Here is a 16,743-nt window from a genome sequence, read left to right on the forward strand (position 1 = left end):
CAACTTGTTGGCAACGTAGATCATTATTTTAGTCTTTTCTAAGACTGGTCAGTGCCTGACAGTTAGGGAGCCATCTTTTCGGTTGCTATCATGGTCCTTCGCCTAGTCGCCGACAATATTTCATTCATGTCAGCCGATATCCCCGATTGCCCGGCCCCGAAGTTTATATGTATCAGTGGAGTATTGTGTATATTCATTCCGAGTTCAGGTCGATATTCGGCGGTCAGATCTTCAACATCCTCTGGGTGGTCTAGCCTGCTTCACGGCGTTCGGCTGCAATGGATTACATGTCACCGAAAAGTCGGCGGGTCCATTCCGTCCCCGGAGAGCAATTCTCCTCGGAGAAAAACTATATTCTTGATAAATTTCAGCTTGTCTCATCAATTCATTGTTGTGAGAAAACAAACAAGCAATCAATGAACGAGCGAACAAACGAATAGACAGGCAAACAAACAAACACATAAACTATATTCGGCGGTTAATGACGTTAGCCTGACCCTTGAAGCGGCTGCACGTCTCCCCCACCCACGCTCTCCATGGCTGTCAGCCTCAGCAAGGTGGGTAAGCCTCTTCTCAGCATGTCTCAGCCTATACCGAAAGCTATAGAGACATCCTGGCTCTTGTTATGTGAATGAAACCCCAATGGCTAAGTCGTATCCATGGTTTCTGAGACAAAAATCTCGAGCTGTCATTGTTAGTCGTTCAATGAAACAATATCTCGTAGCAAGCATCTTCAACTCTACTGTGTGCATGTGTACTATATTCCGGAAGGCGCCCACATATATGGAATAAAAGAAACAAATATCGCAAGGAGGATGTATACGGTTCACTGGATAAAGCAGACTCGCTCTGAGATTTACGCGGACGTCTTAGATCTTTTCGGTTTATACACTAGTAACACAGGAAAAGATAAAATGAATTGAAGAAGGAAAAAATTGGAATCATAACTAACTAGGTTCTTGGGTAGTGGAGCCGATGGCGCACTATGAGTCCCAGATTCCCCCATAAGACCTTATATCGCTACATTACCTTGATATCTCGCCCAATCACCACCTATTAACATACTGTTTTAATTCACATGCAATCTCTCAACCTCCAGTGCCTTGACCTCTTTCCCTTTCCACGCCCCATCATCACCAGTTGTGTGCAATGTCTTGCAAAAGTTGATCGTGACCATGTGAAGCGAAGACCAGGCAACTTAAGCCATAGCAACTGCCTCTCCAGGCTTCAAATTGATCTTCTTCCATGGAACGATGAAGCTGACCAGAAAAGCCGTGCCAACCAGTCCGACTGAAACAGCAAAGGCGGCCTTGAGACCATCCATGTATGACAAGATGACGCCTGGCAGCTCATCCGCCGAGAAGACTGATCGAAGGTCGGAAGCACCCGTTGCGAGAACCAGTAGTGGAGAAACTCCCGGTGCGTTGGTTGTCAAAGAGTGAAGCAGCCTGTTGTTGAAAGCTGCTTGGGCCGCCGAGATGCTGAATGCACCTCCAAGGATCTGGAAAACTATGGATACTCGTTAGCTAAAACTCGGACTTTTATCTTGTCAAGTACATACAGTATAGACTCGATGTAGCAGGCGACATGTCGTCAGCGTCAACCTCGGCTTGGAGAATATTCAGGGCATTCTGGAATGGAAATGCAAGACCAGCACCAACGAGAACTTGATAGCCGATCCATTTTCCACTGGACGTGTCGACATCGAGCGTGTAAAGCAATCCAGTGGCCACTGCCGCTACTGCTGCGCCAGCAGTCATGTAGGGGGTCGCCATGTGCGTCTTCTCCACGGCGGCTCCTCCAAGGATGATGAACAAACAAGCGGAAAGGACCAAAGGCAGGTTGTCAACACCGGAGTGAATAGCACTAACACCCTTGATGCTCTGGAAGTAAATGGGAAGGTAGAACAAGAGCAAAAAGTAGCAGCCGACGAAAAAGAACTGGAATATACCGCCAGCCCACATCACACGACGCTTGAATAGTCTGTAGGGCAACATGGCGTAATCGCCTTGGAAGTATTCCCAGGCAGCAAGCGTGACCATTATGAGAACGAATCCGACAAGCAGCCCGATGACCACACTGCTGTTCCAAGCATGGCTGACGCCAGCGTACTGGAGTGCAAGGATGAAGCTGATAATACCGCCCATGGCCAGCACGGTGCCGACCGGATCCATGTGCAAGAGCTTCTCCTTCAGCGTTGCATCTTGTGTAGTGGAGACACTCGGGGTTCTGAAGAAGAGGAAAAACAAAGCCATAGCAAGTCCACCAATGGGCAAGTTAATATAGAAGCACCATCTCCACGTTACTTTCTCCGAGAAGGCTCCGCCAATAAGCGGTCCAAGGATGAAAGCAATACAATAGGTGACTCCCATAGTGCTCATCAATGTCGGTCGTTTGGCGGGCTCTGCGCTGAACGCCAAGATGACGGTAGAGCCTGAGGTGATACCAGCACCTCCAATACCTGCAATTGCTCGGCCGACAATGAAGGTGTTGGAGTTTCGAGCCACTCCACAAATCAGACTTCCTAGCTCAAAGACGAAGACTGCTATCGCAAAGGAGATCTTCAAAGGAAAGTACTTGTAGACTTTGCCCCAGGTGGACTGGAAACCGCCGAGGCACATAAAGTACGCTGATCCGTACCATGATACTTGACTGAGGCCGTGGAACTCATCCGTGATTTTGGGGATCGCTGTACCGAGAATAGTCTGCCAGTTTATCAGTAACTGTGGCATATTTTTGTTCGACTTGCATCTCTTACCTGGTCGAGGGAGGCTAAAAACATAGCCAGGTTGATAGCCAAGACAAGCGTTATCAAGCGTAGCCCATGCGGATATTCATCTGCAGTCGGCTCATTGTTGGAAATTGCGGCCACTTCTGAGGTTCCGACAAGTTTCTCGGGTTGTTCTGGAGCAAGAGAGCTATCCTCTTGGGACGCTGTAGTCGACGTATCGACATTCTCAGATTTCCTCGTGGCACTGTAGTCTCCGCTCATCTTGGGTCTTTTCCAAAGAGGCTTTGTCAATAAATATGACAATACTTTCTGGCGAATAGCTCAAACTTACCAGGGTGTAGGATCAAAGCCTCGAGTCTGATAAACAAAAGCTCTGTAATTTGTGAAAAGAAGCAGTGCAAAAACCAACTACCGGGACTAACGGTAAACGGAGCGGCACTCCTAGACATGAATATCAGAGATGCGAAAGCTGCATTTAAACAGAATGCATCTGTGAACTGTTCAACAGCCCACTTTGCATTGGTCCAATAAGATATCAGGACGTTGTTGATTCCTTCGACTAATACGGCATGCGGCTGGGCGCCACGTACGGAGGAACGATTCGGCCGACCGCTAGCTCGTCTTCCTCACAATATCACTTCGGATATTTTGCTGACGAAGATGGACAGGGGTAATGAACGCCACAGAGTCGTATTGGCGTAGGTAGGTGCATGCATGTCGGGTTAATAGCTACTTGAATACTTCTGAAATACGCGTGGCATCGATGATAACAGAAATATTCGGCTGCGTTTGCAACCTGGAGCGGAGCGGAGTTTTCAACATCTTGGCAGGGCTTAGAGGACTTATGATCTATGTAGACAATGTACCATATTGACAGCGCGACCTGCGTGCCTGGGTATATGATTGGCTAGATATTACACGTGCTGAAAGACGCTTGGGATACCATCTATTGTATTCAGCATTGTGCAGATAGTGATGAATCGAGCTTGAACAGCCCGCGCATTTTCCTTGGTAACGCAAGCGTTTAAGTCACCTTCTTGATCTTCCGCTGCTGCTAGCTCCAAGTCCACCGCATCACAAACCAACAATCACGACCTACTCCGAACATTTATTCATATGTACAAATAATCTCAATATAAGACCGCTGAGGGCACGAACAGTTAAGTGTATATCCCATATATTGAGAACCCATGGCCCAGATAGAATGATACATCCCAACAGAGCCTAGTGATCGCGTGATAATGAGACAGGCGCAGGGGCCATGATTTGTCCTAGGTACTAAACTAACAAAACATCAAATATCTTCTACTAAGAACATGTACAATTTGTTTCCCCCGTCACTTTCGTTAATTAAAGAGCACCAATATCGGCACATCTTTAGAGCTCTCCAACTTGAGCAAGACCCTCTTTGTGGATAGACATTTGGTGACGGAATCGTTTCACTAGCAATTGTCCGACGGTTTCCTTGTTGGGATCCTCTGGATTCAGTGGGTTGGTTGCGAACACGTCACCGTGCCAAAAGGTCGCACACGAGAGTCTTTCGCCCTCTGTTTTGTTGATGACCCTGTGCCTCACACTCTTGTAACGGCCACCGCTCCACTTCATGATCATGTCGCCACAGTTAATGACGTACACATCCTCGATGGCGGGAACGGAAAGCCACTTTTGCTGCTTCTCCAGCCAAACCTCGAGGCCGTCCTTTCCTGCTTGCTGTAAGAGAACGGTAACGCCTCCAAAGTCGTTGTGCGCGCCCACACCAAACTGGCCCGGCAAGGTTACGCTCGGAGATGGATAGCGGATCAACTTCATCTGCACAAGTGGCCTCTTGGCAAATGCTTCCATCAAATCCGTGCTATAACCCAGACCCTGGAGTAAGACTTCCCAAATAGTCTTACCTAGCTGGCTCGTCTTCTGGTAGTATTCCCACACCGGGCCACGAAAGTCCTCTTCAGGAAGATTCGGCCAGACGTTGGGCCCATAAAAGCCGGAGAACTCCACAACGGGATCTTCTCGACCAAGGTAGTAGGCCTTCATACATAATGTTGGTAGTCAGCTGAATGTACAAGTAGCAGCATGTGACATGAAGAAGGTCTAATATTCTCAGACCCACAGGGAACACGCACCTCTTTCGAATCCGGCATTGCGTCTCCCTCTCGCATTGACATGCCTGATGCTTCATATCCTCGACGGCACGGATTTTCCAGATAGGAGAGCTTCATTTTCTCTTCCTTGGGCATGCTAAAAAGTGTGCCGAGACTTTTCAGCAGCTCCTTTTGCAGGCTTATTGGTATACCATGGCCTTTAAGCTGGAAAAAGCCAAAGTCCCGGCAGGCATCCCGGATTTGCTCAATTACATTCTGCCGATCATCAGGCGACTTTGGCGACAGATAGCCGCTAAGGTCAATGATGGGCAACGAGATATCTTCTTCCGACATGATAGTTGTAGATCTAACAAGGCGGGCCTCTGATTGAAACAGTTATAAGGGGATATGTGAGATGTGACAGTCGGTGGGTGTAGAAGAAGAGAAAAAGACCGATAACAAAGCAAAAAGGCAAATCCTGATACTAAACCACGATATATATGATGTTCTGCCCTTACCTTTGATGGTCTGAGGTCAAGGGCATACTCAATAATTCTCTATACATGTCTCGTACGACTGATCGTCTCATCACCTACGAAGTACAGAGGTATTCGAGGTACACCCGATACAGTACGCGGCCTCGTTGTGTATTGGGAGCGGCGACTATGCTTTCACCCGCCATGCTCTTTCGGCAACAAACTACGTCATAATACACCGGGTGTCTGGGGTCCAGGGTCCGAAAGCGATTACTAGGTCCCACTATCTATCCAGAACGAGGCTTACTCGTGGGGAGATCCGATGTAACTCAATCTGGTTTTGATCTCTGCTAGTGAACACTGAGAAAACGAGAAGGTGGTTGTCAAATCGCGTTTCAATTCTTACACTGATTGTAATTAATGTAGGTTTATCTTAATCACTAAAATGACTTTTATCTTGGAAATCGCCCTTTGAAGTTGTACATATCTTTGCTACTTGAAAAGATTGCGCAGTTACTTTGTAGGGTAGGGTAGATAGCTAGAGGTGCTGTGGCGGGTTTAGCACAGAGCTGCAGGGTTGCTTACGATTTGGGAAACGAATGGTGAAACATCGTCCGATTGCAAGTAACCGCCATCGACATGGATATTATGCAGCTCTAAGTAGAGACAACCGGTAATTCCGTAAAACTTTTACTCTTTTAGGCAAGCAATAATAATAAAGTTGAAGGTCAACACACTTACAGGAGATTTTGGCAGCAATTAGTCGCCGTATCTGTGAAGCTGACAAGGCAGGTTACATGCATCTTTTCGACTTTGAACCAATCAAAGTATAAGAAAATTCCCAACGTATTATCCGTTTACTACCATACGAATTAAAGAAACTCTTGCAAATCTAACCAGTACTTATATATACCTTTTACCCGACAGCACTCTGTTCGGAATAGCGAATTTGAGCACCAGTCAAGTTGAAAGCTAAGTAGTGAGAAGTACCCCAATGCTGACATTGACAACAGTCCTACCTTGCCACCCCCTACCATCCCGAGGGACGCTGTACCAACAGCCAGTTCTGTCTAAAGCGATGCACCAAAGACCTTGTAGCAATTAGCTGTATTATCTGTTACCTTGACAGCACCCGTATTATCCGAACCGCAAAGGTAATTTGCTTATTGGTTGTCTATCACTGTTACAACTTACAGGTGTGGGATGATAGGGTGGCATCATGTTAATATTCACTGGACCGGTCAGCTTGTTAGCGTTCGGCGGTTGCCAAAATAGGAATCGCCAGCTGCCGGCGACTTCATATTATTTATTTAAATATTATATATCATATGTTCGCCTTCAGTTCCTGTGCCATTTTTATATAAGGCAATCTCCAGAACCCTTTTGTATTGGCGTACATTTCTTCTGTACTCAAAAATATTCGTTATCCAAACATCTACAATGCACGTTCTTATTGCAGGAGCCGGGCTTGGTGGGCTCACGCTTGCCCAGAACCTCCGGAAACGGGGCATTTCCTATGAGATATTCGAGCGCGATGAGCATAAAGATGCGCGATTCCAGGGATGGGCCATTGCTTTGCACACGTAAGCACCCAAGAACTCTAACTAAAAGCCTTACGGCGCTGTATGGCTTATCACCAGTATTAGCATCACAGACGAACTTGTGGCATCTATGCCATCTGATATGCCCGATTTGAGACAAGCCACCGACCACATGTCTCCTCTCAAAATCCCTACCCAGATCTGTCTATACCCCGCTGAAAGCAACGTTCGAGTGGGTTGGGAGGTAGTGATCCACCTTAGGGACCATGAGAATCACGGCCCGAGATACTGATAACATGCCTTTTGCAGGATTGTCCAGAAACGCCCTTTATCCGCGCAGAGCGCTATCGGCTGAGGAATCACTTGGCTACCAATATTCCAATTCAGTGGGGAAAGCGTGTCCAGCGCATTGAACATGATGACCAAGGTGTCACTGTATACTTTGAGGATGGAACCAGTGCCAAAGGAGACATTCTTGTCGGTGCTGATGGTGTGAAAAGTGTTGGTATGTTGACAATTCTGATACTTGTGTCAACATTCTCGATTGCTAAGATAAGAAACGCCACAGTTCGACAGCAGCTTCTGCAAAAGTCTCACGATGAGGTTCTGAAAATTATCCCACTGGCCGCCATCGTGGGCGAGCTGAAGCTCTCTGGAGAGGCCTTCAAGCGCCAACTCCAGCTCAGCCATGGAAGCTATTCGCTCATTGACTCCGAGAAGGGTTATCTGACTTTCTGCTCGCTGCATGACGTCGCGCCTGACGGAAAGTCGGCGCGGTACTACTGGATCATGTCTCGATCAGACCCCACCATTGCCGATCCAGACCACTGGCTGCACAAAGCCACCCAACAAGAGAAGTTGGACCACGCCCGCGAGGTCATGAGCAATCGGGAACCCAAGTTTCGCGAGATATTTGACCTCACCCCTGTCGAGGGTGTCAAGAAGGAGACTCATATCTGGCGCGACCTCGAGCTTTCTAGTCTGCCAGCTGGCCGGGTCGTTTTAATGGGCGATGCGGCACACGTCATGACGCCCTTCCGTGGTGAGGGAGGCTACAACACATTCATCGATGCCATGGCCCTTGCCAAGATCCTAGACCGACTTGACAAAGAAGACAAGACTCATGACATCGAATCGATCAAGGCTTCTGTTAACGAGTACAATGCCGAGATGTTGGAGCGCGGAGTGAAATCTGTGCAGCTCTCTCGAGAGTGGGTTGACGGGTCGAAGGTTAATTCCAAGAAGCCGTTGCTTGCACCTATGAGAGTCATCCCATTCTCGGAAGTCCCTCTGGAGGTCGCGGCTTGATGGAGCAACGCGGTGAATTCTCCATTAGTGCAATTTGGCAGTTATGAATTATGGATATTAGTTTCAAAAGCCAAAAAAAAAGGGAGAAAAGGAAGAAAGAAAAAAAGACAAATGTGGCTTTGAGTCCTTGCTGTGGACTATTTGGGATTATGTTATAACCGCTCCTTCTTTGGCGTCTATCAAAGATTATCTTTAATCTTATACTCTTGGATCTTACTCCGTATTGACTTTCTCGATGGATTGGAAGTCCTTGGTTTGTCACTGTGATGCCGCTGAAGAAAGTGTGCCTTAGGGTTCCAGATCTGTATTCTGGGCGTGGACTTCTGTTCTGATCATTTGGCTTAGTTGCAAGAAATTGAATGTATGACATTTCAGGTTGAATGAGCAATATCACGCCGTGATGATCGTAGCCCCTAATACTTCTCGTTGCTTGTCGAATATTGCCCTAGGCCCAAAGCTTTTCTTTCCCTTCAAGCCACTTTGATCGCCCCTGATATCAATAAAGAACTAGATAGGAGGCTATTCTCCCGCTCTTTACTTACAATTCGAAAAAGAGTTTTTCGTTCTTTACATCCATAATTTAATCACGGACACGCTTTAGTTACCGAGACCGCGTAGGCTTTATTCAGAGCCAGACCCACCGAAATCATTGAAATGCTTGACAGGTGCTATCGCTCACTTGCATTGCAACAGTGGGACGGCAAGGCGGATTTTGAATTAAAGTGTGAGTGTTCTCCCGGCATCGACGTTGTTAGAGCTACTTCGGACTAGGACCAAGACGAGAAATACTCCGATTGGATTGTCGTTCCAGTGATCTACAGATAGCGTATAACTTCTAGACAAACGTTCGACGTAAGGAACATGCCGTTTAACAAAGACCCTTTTGTTTCCGCTTCGTGCGGAGGAGTTGGTTGAAAGTGAGAGGCCTGAGGTCGACGTTCCTAGCCAAGGGGGTTAATGTGGCTCGATTTCTTCATATCTTAAACATGTCACGGAGCAACATATTCGAGACTGTTTTCATCTCTAAACGGCGCATATGAGTTTCAAATTTCGCGTTCTGGCGCTGCCGAAACTCCACCAAGATGCCTACGGCTGGAGTAGTGTAAGATCGTGAAGACAAGCGTACGCTTAACTGAACTACCTTAGTTCACTGATGACCATAGCGATCTCGTTGACCTTGACCTATCCGGTTAGTCTGTCGTCTGCATCTTGTAAATGACTTCTCATAAGCAAGGGAAAGTGGGGAGGGCATCAGGCACAGTTGGAGAATCTTATTGTGCATGGTTCAGAGCCTTTCTATTGTTCCTTCTTTCAGATGCTACAGTATCTCAATGGCTTGGCAGCACTGGCTTATTACTTGATGTACCCCATTGTGGCCAACAGATTTGAGTAAAGGGCTAGCTGGAAAGTGTAGCTCATTTGAAGATTGGGCCATCAAACCTAAGTCTCTCCAAGGTCTGCAGATTTGCCCCGAGCCCGGACCAGCAAGAGAGATAACTTTGAGTCAACAGGTATCAGTGACATCTGGTCACCAGCCTGGACACTTACGGTGCTTGTGGGACTACATAATATTGCTGTGACAGCAAAGTTTGAGAGACGCAAGGGATTCACAATTTGCATAAATATATACAGGGAGAGTGTTATCTCTCAATTGGCATACGATAGGCGGAGGTTTTGGCAAACTGGGATGAGGTGCGCAAGGTGGACGGCTTCTCTCACTTTACTTAGCAATTATGCGATAATGGGCTCAGAACATTAAACAGCTACGGCATGCCACAGTGCATTTTTTCGAAAATGCCAAGAATTAAACCGAACCTCTTCAACGGATTTATTGCTCAATTTTTTCACTCTCGGATATTTATACCCAACACTCTGTAGAAAGGCCCGTATCACGCGGACCAAAGCCATTTCGAACGTCATATATCACCGAAATGTATAAGACACACACTGCTGGTTATATCGGTGCTTACATTATAACCTACTACCGAAAATACCCTGGCCTTAACACTAGCAGCAATGCCAGCTCTCCCAGGCAGACTAACATCCCGTCGCAGCCAATTGGCCAACCTACGACGTTTAAACCAACTTACGACCTTAGTTCGGTGAATACACACTGCCGCCGCCTTGTATAACACCGGTCCCTGCCGCCGGCGCTGACTCCACCTACGGCGATGGATCCGCTTACCGGGCACTTGAAGAGTGTTCGGGCGCGAGCTTAATCGACGAATTCGCAGGTCAGCGTCGGACCCTGGGTTCGAGTATATTACTTGAGGTAGGAAGCATGTAATAAACTGTATCAATCACAGTCTTAGGACCCTCAATCCCGTGAGCTACACCACCATGCCGTCCGCTACTACGATGGGGCAGTTGCCCCAACACCAAACGGCCATTGTAGCTCAAGGACCAGGCCAAATGACTATCCAGAAAGATGCACCAGTACCCGCACTGGCTCATGACATGGTTCTAGTGAAGACAGCAACAGTGGCCATTAACCCAGTTGATGTCAAGTCGCTGGACTACAGCCCGGCACCCGGAGCCATCATAGGCTTCGACTTCGCCGGTACCATTGTAGCACTAGGTTCAGATGCAGTCAAGGAGGGTCGTCTAGCCGTGGGTGATCGCGTGGCCGGGGTCGTCTACGGAATGGACAGGCTGCAGCCTGACGTTGGGGCCTTTGCTCAGTATGTCGGTGCGCTGGCAGATTTGGTCCTCAAGCTTCCCGACCACATTAGCTTGGAAGACGCCGCGGCTCTAGGACTAGCGACGGCAACGGCAGCATATGGCCTGTTCAAAGAGATGGAGCTCCCAGGAGCCCTCGACAGACTCAGCGGCAACGTCTCTGACCGCGGCGACTTTGTCCTTGTTGCAGGTGGTAGCACTGCTACAGGTACGCGCGCCATTGAGCTACTGAAGACGTAAGTTTGGTTTCACATTTATATATATATATATATTCTCTCTTTAATTCGTTGATCATTACCGACTTTCTACAATCTCGCTTCGAGAAGAGCGTATTAGGAGGGTGGTTTGCTGATAGAAGATACTTGACAGCGCCGGTTTCCGCCCAGTCGCCACATCTTCTCCATCAAACTTTGAGCTCGTCAAGAAGTTTGGGGCTGAAGCGGTTTTTGACTACCATGACCCAGGCTGTGCAGACGCCATTAAAGCCTACACCAACAACGAACTGGATTATGCGCTGGACTGCATAGCCGAGGCGGAAACGACACAGCTGTGTTACGCAGCAATTGGTCGTGCTGGTGGCCGATATGTTGCTGTGGAGCCGTTTCGTGAGTCGATTGCCCAGAGCCGGATCAACACTGTGAAGGCATCGTGGTTCAATGTCATGACCGTCTGGGGTCGCAAAGTCGAGCTTGGTGGCGAGTACGCCCGTGAAGCCTCTCTCGAAGATCGGGAGTTCGGCGCTCGTTCTTTCGCGGCTGTACAGACATTGCTCGATCGTGGCTTTGTGACGACCCATCCCGTCAAGCTCATGTCTGGTGGCTGGGAAGGTGTTGTTGAGGGTGTAGCCAAGATACGCAGCCAGCCGCCATCTGGCTACAAATTGGTTTGTCAGGTCGCCTGATACTAATCACGGTAAGGTTTTTCGCGTTTTTCGGGTTGTTTACAGATTGGTACCGATAGATTACCGTCTCTTGCAAGTACCATGGGCTTTTCCAGCGGATTTTTATTTCTCATGTACGGGATCACACGTGAGGGCACATGCTTATGAGATATTGTTACCAAGAAGTGCGTATGTATGTATATAATGTATGTATGTATGCAAATGAAGCTAAATGGTTATGGTGTTTTGGTCACGATCTCCAATCACAAGGCCCTTGGGCGCCCTTGTTTCTAGTACCTCCCAACCAATCTACCGACCTCAATCGCCCTGCATCGACCTGTCACCCACTGTCACGCGCAGGGCGCGACGCGGCTACACAAATCATGTTGGCACACTCCCTTGAATATGGTCGTTACGATTAATGTCTTGGTATTCCGTACATCCATGTATATATTTTGCTCCAATGCCTAGGCGACTTAGTGTGATCGTTATATCCGCCGCCCCTGTACGATCGGCCGTTGGTATACTTCGACACCTCTAACGGGCGAAAGCAACGGCGAATTAGAATGGAATCGTTTCCAGTGTCACGCTGGCGCGGCTATTATCCATGCTTGCCACGCACTTACGCAAGCAACGCGTTCTTGTGAAAACTCCGCTGTAGATAATTATGATTCATACCAAGTAAACCCTCAAAACCAGACTTTGCGGAGCGGACCGTCTTAGTGTCGTTGGAGATCCCTTGCATGCTAAATTCGATTGCGTTAGCAGCATCGGGCGCCAAATACCACCTTTGAAATTGGTGGCTGAATATTCGGCAGCCAATTGATCCCGACCGAATGCCGAAAGGAGATCAGACACGCAAGCAGCAGTGCGCCACAGATCCACCACCGAGCTGCATAGAGATTGTGACCCTGTCTGTCTGTCACGCTGGTGATTTATTAATGAAGGCTCTGCTGCACTTGACAGGTGAAGAAACTCAACCAAGATCATTGGAAACTCATTCACATTGCTTCACTGCCTTAAACTATTCTGTGTTTGGTACTCGTTCTACGAACCAACGTATCCCTCGACATTTTTATCATTACATACCTTGTACTACTAGCGAGATGTCAGCCCCAAAGACAATCGCTTTTTTTGGCGCCACAATTGGCTGCGGACTTGCAACATTGAGCAACGCCCTTGATGCTGATACCCGTTGTATTGCCCTCTGCCGCACACCGAGCAAGCTCCAAGGGCTCTTTTCAGACGACAAAACATCCCGTCTGACAATAGTCGAAGGGAATGTGCATGACGTCGATGCGGTCAAAAAATGCCTGACAGTCGATGGCACTCACCTAGTCGACACAATTATCTTTTCCATCGGCAGCCGATCGATGAACTACAAGCTTGAGCTAGATGATCCAAGCATTTGCAGAAGGGCTATTGCTACGGTGTTGGAGGCCCTGAACCAGCTACGACGACAAGGCCTAACCGGCCGCCCCAGACTGATCGCCCTTAGCACTACGGGAATCTCTCAGTTTGGGCCTGACACCCCTTACATTGTGGGGCTCCTGTATTATTATCTTCTTTATTCACCCCATGAAGATAAAAAGGCGATGGAGCAGCTTATTACAGGAAGTGACGAGGACTTTACAATTGTGCGGTCGTCCTGGATGTTGGACGGCGCGACAAACAAGGCGATCCGGGTCGGCGTGGAAGATCCTAAGCATGGTCGTGAATCCGACGCGATTGGCTATTCAATCACGCGGGAAGACGTTGGAAAGTGGATATTTGAGAACCTCGTCCAAAATGATAATGGCCTGTATGTTAGGAAGATTGCTACGATAACACACTAGATGTCGGAGACATAGGAGCGTCCTCGCAACCCAAATGCGAGGTTTGAACTACGCTTTGATGAAAGGAGCAGAATTTTCTTTTATAATTATTAGTCAAGTAGAGGTAGATATAGTTTGCAATGTTACTTACCAAAATTCGAATACCGATACGCCAAGGGACTCCCTCAGGTACTGTTAGCCAAGGCTCAAGGCGTGGGAACTTCCATGTTCTTATAAGAGAACTAAGTCTACCTCCAATTATTCCCAATTCATTCAAAATATCGGCAAGGCCGGCAATATCCCCAACGTGTCTAATGACAGTCTTGGGGGATCCGTCACAATGTGGTGTGGTATTAGAGGCATGGCTTGTTTAGTTAACACACTTGGCAAAAGCAGTTGGCTCCTCGGGGTCACCGGCTTTAGTGCCAGTGCCGTGCTAAAACGAACTAGATGTAGTCATAGATATTGTTCTCAGGGTCTAGACCTCCATTCTTGTACGTCCTTTGGACAGAAGCAGCCTGGGCCTTGGTGCTGGGGACGGTGATGCCGTCGGAGTTGCCATTCTGGTTAGCACCAGCGTCTCAAACCAGGCATTCGATATGATCACCGTCAAGAATGGCAACACTAAGCTTCTTCAGGATAATAGAAGCTACGCCTTCTCTACAGGTATGTCCATCTGGACCTGCATCTGCATCTTGCATATGCAAGGAGCCCATAGGGGAAATTTTTCAACAACGAAAACTTCAGTTCCAAGGATTACCTACATATCGCAAACTACAATAACCCAATACTCACCGCTTCACAGTATCTACACGCCTTGGTAAACATGTAGCACTAATGGTGTGACTGCAAACGGCGATGTCTAATCTATGTAGGGCCTTGATACCTGGTAGTATAGCCACCAATTTCTAAAACCGTATATCAGACTGTTGACGCGACTTGAATACCATATACAAGGCTTCCAAAAGCAGATGATTCTATTGAATAATCCAACTTTATGAAAACTAATGCTCAAAAGCTTCGACAGCGTCAAAGGCAGGGAGATCTTCCTGGATCAGGTATAAAGACCCGACATTGGTAGTATCGTAGTGGATACTATTGGGTAGTGGCATCCCGCAGTGTTAAACCGATCAGGAGAAATCTCCTGATAGCCCACCATTACGCAAGTTTTTAAGGGGCGTCTATGAGGCAGGAGGCGAACTAGAGCCTCCAGGGAAGCGGTAGACGCTACTGATGATGGCAATAGGTCCAGACTATTGGGAAACCATTTTTGCTTACAGTAATTTCAAACGTGGCCTTTAACCAGTTGAGGGAAAAGATCCTCATTATGAAGCTAGGGGATTTTTGTAATTCTCTTCGGTTGAAGGGGATGGAAGAGTAATGTAGCGGTGTAAGAACTGTTGGGATGGACGTGTTTGTTCGAAGTGTTGGATTCCTCATTGTTGCTTGCCCAAGTGCCTCCGCTTGCACGAGGCATTCAAAGGTGATTGAATCATCAAGTCTTCCTCTGAGATGTCTTGAACCAGCCTCTGGTATTCTTGGTGTCACAAGAGCAGAGTTGTATCTGCAACTGATGGATGGGCATGATAATCTGTTTACCTTGGCATTAGACGTAATCCTGATGCCATTCAAGGCTGATCCTCTTTTTTTCCCCTTGTGATGGCCGGAGATATCAAAATTTGCTCTCTCAGCCACCCCTGAATACTCAAGGCTTGTTGTTGCCTAACCGCTGCCATTGGGCATACATCCGTTTGGTCCGATTGGCCAGCAGTAGAGGGTAAAAACTTGATTGGATTCAGTTTCATGACAGTCTAAGGAGTTAGAAACTATGGTCATGAAATCAGCGGGTAGAACTGGATAGTTGGTACACAGAATGCAGGGCAGGCAGAAGTATACGAGACAAGTGATGCTGAGGGCATGGGGTAGAGGAATGCCAAGACGGCATGGATACAACGGCAACAACAACATAAACTACAGACTTGACGAGAAATTCCACAGCTTTTTTATATGATGTCGTTGTAAATACTGCTGCTCTTGATGCTATTGCGATTTTTGTCATAAGTATTGTTTAATCATCGGTGAATTGATTCAAAGGCAAGCTGCTGTTGAGACTATCCATCATCCGTTGAAGTCACGAAGGTTTTTGGTGCTAGGTAAACAATGACTAAACATACGCCGAATGACTCGAGTGCCTTCTAGCGCAGCCAAATGTACCTTGATACACAAGGATATAAGCTGTCTGAGGGAATGTAGCCGTTAGCGTCAGCTGGCTTACAGCTTGCTATGGAACCTTGTCTGAAGGAAATCGCCCCTCAGTGTACAGGGCTACTCAAGTGCTGTAGTCAACGGCATCCAGGAATTAACAAGGGTGCTTGCGAGGGGTTAGAATAATAATTCCTATCTAAGTTACAAATAAACTAAAATTATTTATATTTGTAAAAGATTTTCTTAGAGCATTAAAACTTTTATTAAAATGATACCAAGAAGGATGATTTAGTGTGGGGATATTGTGAGCAAGGGAGCAAAACCACCACCTTCAAAGACATCTCGCCCATGTGCATGCATACGCACAAGCTGCCAGTGTCAAGGGGAGGGGCATGATCATCCACGGGTTTACTCCGCACATTGCGGAGTATACCGGATGTCATACGATGACACGGCAGGCTGAAGACAAGGCCATGCCTCGTAGCCAATGAGATGCCCCGTCGAATTCATGAGGGACTTGATATGCGCACCCATTTCTTCTGCCAGGGGGGCGTGTGCATCTCGTATGAATAAAAGGCGCTTTGTACAAGGGACTAACACTAGTTATCTGGGATGCCCGACTGATTGGATTGCGTGAGTTTACAATACGATACTAGGTACGCTGACAGTGTACAAGCGGATCGCCGCCAGGAAGGCAACCCAAACGCCTGGTCCTCCGCAAGAATACAAAGTACATGCACATGTCATGGCCCAGCAGCGATCAATTCTCCAGATATCGCCGTTTTTTTCTTGGTGAGTCACTCTCAGGGTCTTCGAGCACCACACAAGTAAGAGGCTAGATTCAATAGAGAGACAACAAGTTTGTATATGTAGATTTTCTTTCTTTTTTTCTCACATGCCTTCGTGTTCCTGTTCTTGTCTGGCGGGGGGGGCCCCCCCCCCCCCCCCGGCGGTGGGGGGGTGAAGCAACCAGAAGAAGAAAAAACACCACACCAGAAAAAGAAAAATAAAGAATATTGATAATTTAA

General features: G+C 47.5%; 5 protein-coding genes and 1 pseudogene across 6 annotated transcripts; 4 read left to right on the forward strand and 2 right to left on the reverse strand.

The window, feature by feature from the left end:
• Positions 1-239: 239 nt before the first annotated feature.
• Positions 240-328, forward strand: V8C40DRAFT_t197 (annotated as a pseudogene). Its single transcript has one exon. The product of its transcript is annotated as a tRNA-OTHER (tRNA).
• A 774-nt stretch (positions 329-1,102) lies between these two features.
• Positions 1,103-3,237, reverse strand: V8C40DRAFT_122997 (MDR family MFS transporter). Its single transcript, XM_083210955.1, has 4 exons — positions 3,063-3,237; positions 2,759-2,999; positions 1,562-2,705; positions 1,103-1,509 (listed from the first exon to the last, which is right to left on the reverse strand). The coding sequence occupies exons 2-4, from the start codon at positions 2,990-2,992 to the stop codon at positions 1,199-1,201; spliced, it is 1,689 nt and encodes a 562-aa protein (XP_083068033.1). The 5' UTR covers positions 2,993-2,999; positions 3,063-3,237; the 3' UTR covers positions 1,103-1,198.
• Positions 3,238-4,108: 871 nt separating this feature from the next.
• On the reverse strand, positions 4,109-5,234 carry V8C40DRAFT_283583 (isopenicillin N synthase family dioxygenase; the record flags this gene model as incomplete). Its single annotated transcript, XM_083221981.1, has 2 exons — positions 4,855-5,234; positions 4,109-4,759 (listed from the first exon to the last, which is right to left on the reverse strand). The coding sequence occupies exons 1-2, from the start codon at positions 5,164-5,166 to the stop codon at positions 4,109-4,111; spliced, it is 963 nt and encodes a 320-aa protein (XP_083068034.1). The 5' UTR covers positions 5,167-5,234.
• Positions 5,235-6,647: 1,413 nt separating this feature from the next.
• Positions 6,648-8,176, forward strand: V8C40DRAFT_257260 (FAD-dependent oxidoreductase). Its single transcript, XM_083218454.1, has 4 exons — positions 6,648-6,871; positions 6,935-7,073; positions 7,139-7,334; positions 7,398-8,176. Exons 1-4 carry the CDS (start codon positions 6,729-6,731, stop codon positions 8,135-8,137), a joined length of 1,218 nt encoding a protein of 405 aa, XP_083068035.1. The 5' UTR covers positions 6,648-6,728; the 3' UTR covers positions 8,138-8,176.
• A 2,301-nt stretch (positions 8,177-10,477) lies between these two features.
• V8C40DRAFT_283585 (zinc-binding alcohol dehydrogenase family protein) lies at positions 10,478-11,717 on the forward strand (the record flags this gene model as incomplete). The annotated part of the gene is made up of 2 exons (XM_083221982.1): positions 10,478-11,052; positions 11,186-11,717. 2 exons carry the CDS (start codon positions 10,478-10,480, stop codon positions 11,715-11,717), a joined length of 1,107 nt encoding a protein of 368 aa, XP_083068036.1.
• A 964-nt stretch (positions 11,718-12,681) lies between these two features.
• On the forward strand, positions 12,682-13,661 carry V8C40DRAFT_257261 (NAD(P)-dependent oxidoreductase). The gene has a single exon (XM_083218455.1). The coding sequence runs from the start codon at positions 12,803-12,805 to the stop codon at positions 13,529-13,531; it is 729 nt and encodes a 242-aa protein (XP_083068037.1). The 5' UTR covers positions 12,682-12,802; the 3' UTR covers positions 13,532-13,661.
• The last annotated feature ends 3,082 nt before the right edge of the window (positions 13,662-16,743 follow it).

This window comes from Trichoderma camerunense (genome assembly GCF_050948025.1).
Source record: "Trichoderma camerunense strain CBS 138272 chromosome Unknown V8C40scaffold_24, whole genome shotgun sequence".
NCBI lineage: Eukaryota > Fungi > Ascomycota > Sordariomycetes > Hypocreales > Hypocreaceae > Trichoderma > Trichoderma camerunense.